The sequence below is a fragment of the Xenopus laevis genome, chromosome 8S (genome assembly GCF_017654675.1).
Source record: "Xenopus laevis strain J_2021 chromosome 8S, Xenopus_laevis_v10.1, whole genome shotgun sequence".
NCBI classification, from domain to species: domain Eukaryota; kingdom Metazoa; phylum Chordata; class Amphibia; order Anura; family Pipidae; genus Xenopus; species Xenopus laevis.
In genome coordinates, this window is record NC_054386.1 from 100,216,666 (window position 1) to 100,228,882 (window position 12,217).

General features: G+C 41.1%; 1 protein-coding gene across 1 annotated transcript in view; it reads left to right on the plus strand.

The window, feature by feature from the left end:
- The window catches only part of tagln2.S (transgelin 2 S homeolog), a gene marked incomplete at its 5' end in the record, with an annotated part of 31,646 nt that extends 19,675 nt beyond the window's left edge, over positions 1 to 11,971 (plus strand). The window contains 4 exon segments of the mRNA NM_001087314.1: positions 8,750 to 8,960; positions 9,520 to 9,685; positions 10,008 to 10,110; positions 10,707 to 11,971. Coding sequence (NP_001080783.1) covers positions 8,778 to 8,960; positions 9,520 to 9,685; positions 10,008 to 10,110; positions 10,707 to 10,848 — 594 coding nt within the window. The 3' untranslated portion in view covers positions 10,849 to 11,971.
- Between the last annotated feature and the right edge of the window lie 246 nt (positions 11,972 to 12,217).

Genomic DNA, 12,217 nt, shown 5'->3' on the forward strand with positions numbered 1-12,217 from the left:
CAGCTTTGAATTTTCCCTGCGAACGAAGGCTGCATCGGATGTTTGATACAGTCCAACGACCCGTCGGCGCCAACATCTTCATTGTAATCCGATTGTTTGGCCCTAGGGCTGAACGTTCGGTTAAACCCGATATAGTCCTGCCATTAATGGGCATATTGTGGGCTCGTTTGGCAACCTCGCTCTGAGAGTCTAGATCTGAAAGATAGTGATAGTTTGTTGAGTAGGACAAGTCATTTATCTTGCCCCCATTTGCTGTATTTACTTTGCAGTGAAGAAATCTCCCCCAGTAGAGAGTTAATCTGATGTGACTGGGAACCAGTGCTTGGGAATGTCGTTAGTTGCCCGTGCTGGAAAAGCTCTCATTTCAGGCAGACGCCGGCCTAATGAAACATATCAGTTGAGCTGTTACATTCTTTATCCCCAGCTATACATCACAGGCCCCGGGAGGAATAAAAATACACAAGAGCCTGTGGAAAACAAATTTTTCCAATTTGCTGCTGGTTTTTGAATTAGTAGATGACGGCCTCCAGCCCGAGATCCGATTATGGCACCGTTACATTATATGGAAGTGCCGACACATACGTGCACTTTGCTTCCAAGTAGGATTAGGTAGAAACTTGCTACAGCTGTGCGGTAAAGGGTATTATCATCCTGTATTAGTCCCTCTTTTTATGCTCTCGGAATTTGTTTTCTCTCGGAATTTGATTTCTCTCGGAATTTGATTTCTCTCGGAATTTTGATTTCTCTCGGAATTTGATTTCTCTCGGAATTTGATTTCTTTCGGAATTTGATTTCTCTTGGAATTGGATTTCTCTCTGAATTTGATTTCTCTCTGAACTTGGTTTCTCTCGGAACTTGGTTTCTCTCGGAATTTGGTTTCTCTCGGAATTAGGTTTCTCTCGGAATTAGGTTTCTCTCGGAATTAGGTTTCTCTCGGAATTAGGTTTCTCTCGGAATTTGATTTCTCTCGGAATTTGATTTCTTTCGGAATTTGATTTCTCTTGGAATTTGATTTCTCTCGGAATTTAATTTCTTTCGGAATTTGATTTCTCTTGGAATTTGATTTCTCTCGGAATTTAATTTCTTTCGGAATTTGATTCTCTTGGAATTTGATTCTCTTGGAATTTGATTCTCTTGGAATTTGATTTCTCTTGGAATTTGATTTCTCTCGGAATTTGATTTCTTTCGGAATTTGATTTCTCTCTGAATTAGGTTTCTCTCGGAATTTGATTACTCTCGGAATATGATTTCTCTTAGAATTTGATTTCCTTTCGGAATTTGTTTTCTCTCTGAATTTGTTTTCTCTCGGAATTTGTTTTCTCTCGGAATTTGATTTCTCTCGGAATTTGATTTCTCTCGGAATTTAATTTCTTTCGGAATTTGATTTCTCTTGGAATTTGATTTCTCTCGGAATTTAATTTCTTTCGGAATTTGATTCTCTTGGAATTTGATTCTCTTGGAATTTGATTCTCTTGGAATTTGATTTCTCTTGGAATTTGATTTCTCTCGGAATTTGATTTCTTTCGGAATTTGATTTCTCTCTGAATTAGGTTTCTCTCGGAATTTGATTACTCTCGGAATATGATTTCTCTTAGAATTTGATTTCCTTTCGGAATTTGTTTTCTCTCTGAATTTGTTTTCTCTCGGAATTTGTTTTCTCTCGGAATTTGATTTCTCTCGGAATTTGATTTCTCTCGGAATTTGATTTCTCTCGGAATTTTGATTTCTCTCTGAATTTGATTTCTCTCGGAATTTGATTTCTTTCGGAATTTGATTTCTCTTGGAATTGGATTTCTCTCTGAATTTGATTTCTCTCTGAACTTGGTTTCTCTCGGAACTTGGTTTCTCTCGGAATTTGGTTTCTCTCGGAATTTGGTTTCTCTCGGAATTAGGTTTCTCTCGGAATTAGGTTTCTCTCGGAATTAGGTTTCTCTCGGAATTAGGTTTCTCTCGGAATTTGATTTCTCTCGGAATTTGATTTCTTTCGGAATTTGATTTCTCTTGGAATTTGATTTCTCTCGGAATTTGATTTCTTTCGGAATTTGATTTCTCTTGGAATTTGATTTCTCTCGGAATTTAATTTCTTTCGGAATTTGATTCTCTTGGAATTTGATTCTCTTGGAATTTGATTTCTCTTGGAATTTGATTTCTCTCGGAATTTGATTTCTTTCGGAATTTGATTTCTCTCTGAATTAGGTTTCTCTCGGAATTTGATTACTCTCGGAATATGATTTCTCTTAGAATTTGATTTCCTTTCGGAATTTGTTTTCTCTCTGAATTTGTTTTCTCTCGGAATTTGTTTTCTCTCGGAATTTGATTTCTCTCGGAATTTGTTTTCTCTCTGAATTTGTTTTCTCTGAATTCATTTTCACTTAACGGGGCACTAACTCTATGTTGTTTCAGAGGTTTTCTGCGCTCCTTGTGACACCTCACTGCACTTTTACCTATTGTATTATTACAGAACACATTATGCAGATCAGATGTTCTTTATCTTGTGGTTTTGTTGGTTTCTGTAAGAGAGCACGTGTCTGTGTTTAGTTCAATAGGGCTCCGTTGTTAGGCCCAGCCGTGATTGCTGATTTTTAGTTATATTCTCCTTTTTGGGACTGTTTTTTGTTTTTCTGCTTGTGTTGTCATAGCAATGTTTAATCCTTTGCACTGGGGTCAGTGACAGAGAGAGAGACGTGGCCTTTTGTAAAGGCCCAATGAAAGAGAAAAGTTGATGTGAATGTGACTAATAAAATATACAAAGTACAATTATTGGTGCTCAGACAGTGAAACCTTATTCAGAGCCTCCGGATCCCTGGAACCTGGACGTACTGCTGAGCTCAAGCGAGAGATGGGGGGAAACTCCGAGATATTTTGCTGAGCCGGCACTTCTGCCAGTCTTGTAATCCCTTAAATTTGTAACTTTATCTTTCATCTGAAACCCCCCTAATTCCGCTCCCACTGCTCTGACAACATCCCCAGAGCCTGTAGCCGTGAGTCATGTGCGGTTTTCTCAGCACAGTTAAAGGCAGCCTTAAAGGGAAGCTCCACTAATTACGTAATTACAATTATGCCAAGAATAGTGTCATGGAAAGTATAGGCCTTGTGGGGAAGTGGAATTAATTTGGGTGGATCGTGGGATGCTTGGTATATTGGGCATGTCCTGGGCAGACCGGAGCATGGATCTGTATATGTCAGGCATTTTAATTTTCATTGGGGCTCCATTCTACTTGTTGGCAGGGCACCCTGCCCAAGGGCCCAGTTGACCAATGGGTTAATAATTGGGGCCCCATGGAGGGGGGAGACCCTACTTACTCAGCAGTTTATGGCCCCATGATTCCTAATGGCATCCCTCTAAGAGCAATAGTTATTGACCGTTGTGTCTGTCTGCCCATTGCCTGCAGGGAAGAAATATAGTATATACAGTATACTTTCATGCTATACTGTCTAAGGTAAACAATATGGCAGCTCCCAACACCTTAACCCTTATGGTGGGTTACTTCATTATATAGAATCTGGAGAGCCGGGTGTATGGGAATGTGTAACAGCCTGAACGGTGAGTTACATACATGGAATTCAGCTATGAGCCTACCTATTTTTTACTGCTAATCATAGTAGCATGACATAGTAAGTTAGATTGAAAAAGACACGCGTCCATCAAGTTCAACCTTTTAACTCTATATATAATATGCCTTACTGTCAGTTGATCCAGAGGAGGCAAAAAACCCTCCTGACCCGACTCCAATTCCTTCCTGATACCAAGATGCAATGGGACCAGTCCCTGGATCAACTTGTACTATGAGCTATCTCCCATATCCCTGTATTCCCTCACTTGCTAAACACCATCCAACCCCTTCTTATACCTATCTAATGTATCAGCCTGTACCCCTGATTCACTTCCCAGCTCTCCCTGTAACACCCCTTTCCCTCCTCTAATCTCATTGGCTCCCTCCTGTCTGCTGGGAGGAGCTACTGGTGAATAAAGCATCCGACCCTTCCTTGTACCTATCTAATGTATCAGCCTGTACCCCTGATTCACTTCCCAGCTCTCCCTGTAACACCCCTTTCCCTCCTCTAATCTCATTGGCTCCCTCCTGTCTGCTGGGAGGAGCTACTGGTGAATAAAGCATCCGACCCTTCCTTGTACCTATCTAATGTATCAGCCTGTACCACTGATTTACTTCCCAGCTCTCCCTGTAACACCCCTTTCCCTCCTCTAATCTCATTGGCTCCTTCCTGTCTGCTGGGAGGAGCTACTGGTGAATAAAGCATCCGACCCTTCCTTGTATCTATCTAATGTATCAGCCTGTACCACTGATTCAGGGAGACAATTCCACATCTTCACAGCTCTCATTGTAACAAACCCCTTCCCAATATTTAGCTGGAACCTCCTTTCTTCTAATCAGAATGGGTGACCTCCTCATTGGCTTGTGTTTGGGACAATGACTACACTCTCCAGCCTGTCCCAGATTACCCCCAACCAGGACCTGCTTAAAACATGGCCACTCAATCCAAGATCTGCCCAGTTCTGAACCCACAGATCTGAACGGTCACCTCTGTTGGGACCTTTGATGGAACTTCCACCGATACCTCTGAAGGCAGTGAACTACTTCCCAATGATCACCATTATAGTTGGAGTCTCGGCGAGGTGGTTTCATTCTCAAGAAGAGAGGTGGAAAGTCCCACGAAAACCAAGAGAGAGGAGAAGTTGAATTTATTCAAAACAATGATATTCATTCAGATAAAGGGCTCGGAAAAATATAATTTTCTTCCCTTTCTACTTGTGTGATGGAGAATTCATCATTATATTCCTGTTGCAGGGTTCCCCCCAGATTTTATAAAGGGGTCTCTGATTCTACATACAGATATGGATGATATAAAATAAACCCTGGCATTTCAGGTATGGGATCTGTTAGCCAGAAACCCATTATCCAGAAAGCTCTGAATTACGGAAAGCCAGTCTCTCATATTCTCTGTTTTATCCATATAATCCAAATTTTTAGAAATTATTTAATTTTTCTGTGTAATAATAAAAAAACCCAGTAACTTGTACTTGATCCCAACTAAGATATAATTAATCCTTATTGGAGGCAAAACCAGCCTATTGGGTTTATTTAATGTTTATGTGATTTTCTAGTAGACTAAAAGGGTTAGTTCACTTTTAAATTAACTTTTAGTATGTTATAGAATGGCTAATACTAAGCAACTTTTCAATTGGCCTCCATTATTTATTTTATCTTTTCCGCTTTCAAATGGGGGTCACTGACCCCATCTAAACAAAACAAATGCTCTGTAAGGCTACAAATGTATTGTTATTGTTACTTTTTGTTGTTACTTTTTGTTACTTATCTTTCTATTCAGCCCTCTCCTATTCATATTCCAGTCTCTTATTCAAATCAGTGCTTGGTTGCTAGGGGAATTTGTACCCTAGCAACCAGATGGCTGAAATTACAAACTGGAGAGCTGCTGAATAAAAAGCTAAATAACTCAAAAACCACAAATATTAAAAAATGAAAACCAATGGCAAATTGTCTCAGAATATCCCTCTCTACATCATACTAACAGTTCATTTAAAGGTGAAAACCACCTTTAAGGTATGAAATTACAGAAAGATCCCTTATCCGGAAAACTCCAGGTCCCGAGCATTCTGGATAACAGGTCCCACACCTGTATAGAGACAAAGGCAGCTCTCACAGGCCCAAAGGTAGCTCAGGTGGCTGTCCCTTTGTGTTTTCTTTGGGCACGACACTAAATAATGTTAAGGGTACAATAGTCACATTCACACCCAGCAAGTCCAGGGAGGAGCCGGGATTTGTAAAGGGCTATAAAAACAGGCAAGGCCTTTGCCCTCGAAATCTGCTCAGTTTCAAAATAACCTGCTATTCTGACCCATCGCGTATATTCTATCATCACACCTTTCGCCTAGGCTAATTGTGTCTTTCTTTGTTTATTTAGAAAGCAGGTCTAGTAACCCATGGCAACCAATGTTTTGTTTTCAAACTGGTGACTTGCTTGTTGCTAACTGGTTGCTATGGGCAATTAAAACTGGTAAAAACTTGACCCATTTTCATACATCGTCCCATGGCTTCTGGCATACAAGAACAAGAGTAATTGCTAAAGGGTTCCTACCAAAGGGACTTTGTCCTTTAACACAAAATAGGCAACCACTGGCAAGTGACATGATCTTAAAGGAGAACTAAACCCTAAAAATTAATGTGGTTACAAATGTCCTATTGTATATAGTGAACTTATGGCACGAGGCTAAAGTTTGAGCTTGTCAATAGCAGCAATGATCCAGGACTTCAAACTTGTCCCAGGGGGTCACCATCTTGGAAAGTGTCTGTGACACTCACATGCTCAGTGGGCTCTGATTGGCTGTTGAGAAGCTAAGCTTAGGGCTCGTCACTAATTATCCAGCAGAAAATGAGCTTCCCTGGCTGTAATATAAGCTGATGCTACAGGTTTGCTGATTATTCAATTCTGATGCTAATTGCACTGGTTTCTGTGCTGCCATGTAGTAATTATGTGTATTAATTACTAATCAGCCTTATATTGTGACATTTCTATTCTATGTGTACTGTATATTGTGAGTGGCTCCCTAAGCTCAGTAAGTGACAGCAGCACAGAGCATGTGCAGTGAATCAGCAGAAAAGAAGATGGGGAGCTACTGGGGCATCTTTGGAGACACAGATCTTTACTGATAAAGGGCTGTGGTTGCCTTGGGCTGGTACAGAAGCACAAAACATCATGTACAACATTTCTAGTTACTTCTATAGTTAGGCTTTAGTTCTCCTTTAAACACATATAGCTCTGTAAGGCTAGAAATGTATTGCTACTTTTTATTACTCTATTCAGGTCTCTCCTATTCATATCCCAGTCTCTCATTCAAATAAATCCATGTTGCTAGGGTAATTTGGACCCTAGCAACCAGATGGCTGAAATTGCAAACTGGAGAGCTGCTGAATAAAAAGCCAAATAAGTTGAACTACAAAATAATAAAAAATGAAAAACCAAGTGCAAATTGTCTCCGAATGTCCCTCTCTACATCAGCTATCTCAAAGGTGAACAACCCCTTTAATCGAACAAGGTATACAGTGTATATATATATATATATATATACACACACATAACTGTGGCTAATTCAAGAAAGCAGAACCTAAAAATACAGCCGTGGGCACAGTAGAGTTCTAGATACAACAATTAGAGTGATGCTCCTGCGGTGGATTTAATGGGATTGGACAAGCTTGGACAGGCTCTGGCCTTGCATCCTAGTAACCGTCTCCAGGCTGGGCCTTTCCTCCTACAAGATCAAATCTTGGCTGCCTTCCGAACAAGTGGTGGAAAACTACTGTGACAGTTGCAGGGGGAGGGAGTGCCTGATATTTTCTATGTTTGCTTAGCTGTTATAGGATCCAGGGCTCGGAATGCGTGAGATCTGGGGAGTTTGGGACCAAATCTAATACACTCCGTCATGTTCTGTCAGCCTTCCTGAGAGAATTGGGTTCCTTGAAGTTAATTTTCTACTGACTCGAGATCCTTCTAGTCCGACTCGCTAGAAAGCTTAGAACGATTCAGCTGAATCTGATCCATTTTGCATATGCAAATTAGTACAAGAAAGGGGTAAGTAGGGGTAAAATTGTCCTTGTTTGTGTGATGAACAGTCACGTGACTTTAAAGGAGAACTCAACCTCCCCCACTAATAAAAACTCCAACCCAGTGCCCTACATAGTCCCCCCTCATAGGTTATAACACCTAAAAGTGCCCCTAATCCTTAACTCACCTATAGGTGCAGAGTAAGTGCAGCGGAGCTCATCTTCCGGCTCTTCAATATTCTTCGGGTCCTCATTCTTCCCTTCAGCAATTCCTGTCACTTTTGGTGCATGCGCAGTTGCTACTCACAGGAAGACTCCTCCAACTGCGCATGCAACAATACGCCACTCACTTCCCGAAGAAGTGACAACTAAGCACCTTTATGGCACTTCGATCAGCCCCGTATTGCCTTCTATAATCCTCCTCAGGACATAAATTTGGCTAACCATGGGTTCAGATGAAAACTATGTTGGACACTGCGAGGAGCAGGGTTGTGTTGCTTGATCACACAAGATGACATTGACAGTGGGACACTCAATGAGTGGTCTGAAGTTCTCTAATGAGACATGTAGTATGGCAAAGGTTCTGGAGGGAAACATATTGCATACAGGTGTCCTAAACCACCACGATTAAGCAGTGTGAGAGACATTCCTCTGTCTCGGGCCTGTGGCTCTCATCTGGATGATGCCGCGTCCTTCTAACACAAACAGGAAACCCGATCAGATCCTGTAGACGTGAGATGAGGTTTCCGTGTTTAAAATACACAAGGGGAACCCTCACTGATTTAATTATTTTTAAATGATACCCTTTTATGTGCCTTTTATGGAAGAACAAAGCAAGTAAGAGTACAAAGTTGCGTGCTAGTGCTTCTACAGGGAATGCTGGCAGATTACTGCGTATAACAAATGGTACCGTACCCTGATAAAGGACTCTGCGCTAACTGATAAAGGGAGGTGGCCCTTTCTGAAATTCCGAGCAAAGGTTGGGTAGTAAAAATGCATTTAAATATACATTACTGGCACAATACACTGCTTCCACATTGGGAGATGTTAGAACTGAGGTCTAGAACATGGTGGCTTCCTGGCAGGAGACCAAGCAATACGGCTGATCAATACAAAATATCCTCGGTGTGCGATTGAAAGGTGGCATAAAATATATGTATGTTTTATAGGAACTCTGCTCGTCTTCTGACAAACATCATGGCAAACAAGGGACCTGCCTACGGACTGAGCCGCGAGGTGCAGCAGAAGATCGACCAGAAGTACGACAATGAGCTGGAGAACATCTTGGTGCAGTGGATCCAAGCTCAGTGTGGAACTCAGGGTGGGTCGCCAGACGGGCAAGGGAAGTCAGCCGTACAGGTCTGGCTAAAGGATGGCATTGTGAGTAACCTTAAATATCTCTAAGGGGCGACCCTATTCACACTTAAATCTAGCTGTAGCCTACTGCAAGCTGTAAAACACAAGATAGTCAACCGGTCTTGCAGAATACAAATATCATCATTCTTTGCCAGTCAATGCTTGCCATTTACAGAGAAATGTAGAACTTAATAGCAGAGGCTAAAGGACCATCAAAAGGTCAAAAGAACTACATGTTGCATGCCTGGGCATCTTTATGGTGGAGCTTCACCAGACACTTCAGATAACACAGTGACCTATTGAATAAACGTGACTATACAAGTCAAAGTCAACAAATGAGTAGCTCTTTGACCTATTAAGCTGTCCCAAGTGGAATTTTCCTGATTAATATATGATTAGTTACATAGATTGTCGTTTTGTCTCCATACATGGAACAATAAGCTTGTGATTTGGTCAGGAGCAGCTAGTATTGGTCAGTTGATGGCTAGCTTAAGATTTGATGCCTCAGACAATACTAGGATAACTGCTGTACTCTTTGCTTAAGATAATTGCCCACATCTCACACTATTTCTGGTATTTCCAGGTGCTTTCCCATCTCATTAACTCGCTGGCCCCCAAATCTATTGCAAAAGTGCAGTCGTCCTCCATGGCCTTCAAGCAGATGGAGCAGATCTCACAGTTCCTGAAGGCCTGCGAGCGATATGGAATTCCGGCCTCTGATCTGTTCCAAACTGTTGACTTGTGGGAAGGTACGTAGTGGAAAGCGGCTTTGTCGCAGTTGTGTTGTTTCTCTTGGGCATGCACGTCTGTAACATGGGAATATGGTGGCTATAACTTCCATCTCCATTCCAACCAGACTCTCTAAATTGAACTATGGACAAGAATGCACTATGGGTTGCACCAACGCATAACCCTCATTGTTTATTCTATTGTTGGTCTAAATCTGTTACTTTTATCTCACCTTCAGTGGCACTATGACTACCCAAGACTGCTCCTTTCCAACAAGTCATTGTTTTTGAGACTGATATCAATAACTTGATGCCTTTAATCAAACTTCTTTGTGTTTCACAGGCAAAGACATGGCCAGTGTACAGAGAACACTCATGAATTTAGGGGGCATTGCAGTGACAAAAGATGATGGCTTCTTCCGTGGTGACCCCAACTGGTTCCCAAAGTAAGTTCTGCTTTTGATACAACCAGTCTGTGCCTTGTTCCATGCCACCTGCCAAAGCTTTTATGTGTTCAGTAATATCTGTTTCTATGGGGCTTATTATCTGCTCTACATCGTTACCGATAACTTATTTATCTTGTGTTTTAGTCCTTTCCCTATTCATATGTAAGCCTTTCATTTAAACCACAGCCATATGGTAAATGTCTTATAATAACAGACCCACATCATATGGAATGTTCATTTTAAGGTCAACTTCTCTTTTTGGTACATTAAGTAAGTTTTCAGTTGGTTTCACGGTGGTCACCTTAGCAACTAGACAAATACCACTGCCTGGAATAAAAAGTTGTTTGCAGTAATACTGCTGGAGTTCCTCTTCCTTCTCCTATACTTGGATAAATACAAAATGAAAAATAAATCATCCGTATTGGGACTGCCAATGTTTACATCAGGCTAAGTGACCGTTTTGCTTTTAATAGTCACTTCTCCTTCAGGTCTGACTTCTGCTATATTGTATCAGTAGTGCCGCATGGCTTGACTGGTAACGAGTTAAAGAAGGCTCTTGAGTAATGGCTACTACATGTGTTTTTATCTCATTTTAGGAAATCTCAGGAGAACAAGAGAGACTTCTCCCAGGACCAGTTAAAAGAGGGCAAGAACATCATCGGCCTTCAAATGGGCACCAACAAGGGAGCATCACAGTCCGGCATGACTGGTTATGGCATGCCAAGACAAATCCTCTGACCACACAGACAACTGAAGGAACCATCCAAGAACCAAAATGGATACATAGTCATCTCCCATAACTTGCCCATTTCTTCTCTCCACCCTTCTCTTTCTGTTTGTTGATAGGGCACATTCCCACCACTGTTTTCAGAAACAATCTTTTTTTTTACTGCCATTAAGCTCTGAACCACTTTAACATATAAACATGATAGTGTTTGCAAGAAGTAGATCACTTAGCCAGCCAGCTTTAATTGGGTCTCGACGGATTGTATGCTTATATCTTGGAGTTGTGCTTATAAGCTGTAGCTATATCTCCACACCCATTTCAATGACCCTACAAATTATTTAAATATAGAATGAAGCTGTTCTTGTAGATAGAGCAGCTGTTTGGTTCTCAGCAGTGAACAGGAAGATGATACAAGGTCTTAATTGTATTGCCTTAATATGGTGGGCACCACGATGGACTTCTTCTTCTCCTCTCTTGTCTTAACATTCCACTTGTAGTGCCTACTTTCTATTACTTTTTTTATACGTATTCTTGTTAGACCAAAGTTTAAAGGTTTTTGTACCACACCCATATTTTGACTAAATGTTTGGCGAGCATTTTTTAGAATGTTTCAAAACGTTTTCACAGTTGGAGGAGGATAGACCCCCCTCAGCATTGCTCTATATCTTCTACTACCAAGGTGTTGTAAGGTCTATGTTCACCGAGTTCCTACCCACCAAGGATTTTTTAAAAGAAAATATTTGCATGGGTTATCTCAACCCTACTCGTTAAATATCTAGCCAGGGAGACATTCAGTGATGGGTAGTGGGTGTTTGATTTGTGGCAACAGAAGGGTCCTTTGGGGCAATTGAAATCAATAAACTCACAAAGGACAATGCCATAACTCATTGAACCTTCAACAATCAAGTTGTTGTTGACCTATCTCTGAATGCTGGTGAGTTGTAGGCCAATAACTGCTAGAGATCTACACATCCCTTCTTTATAATCCTTGGTTTAGGTGCTTCAGCATTGTGCTGGGGACCACCTTCTCTCCTGCCTTGCTTTCCACCATATTCCCTGTGCCTGTGTACACCTTCTGCTCCCCTCGAGAAACATTGCTATAATTATTCAATTAAAGAGCAATCTATGTTTATATAAACATGGTGGGCTTGTGTTCATTGGTGACGTCACACATACACCACATTGGTAGGGAAAGGATTTTTGAGAATACAATAACATTTGGCTAAAAGTCCATAAGAACGTGGTCTTCTTCTTTAAGAAAGTTATTCGAGTGAAATTCCTCTCTGGGTGGTTTCCAGGCGGTACGAAGTGTTAAAACAGAAAAACACATTGAAGAAACAAACAAACGAAAGCAAGTTGTTATATAAACCGCACTGGGCA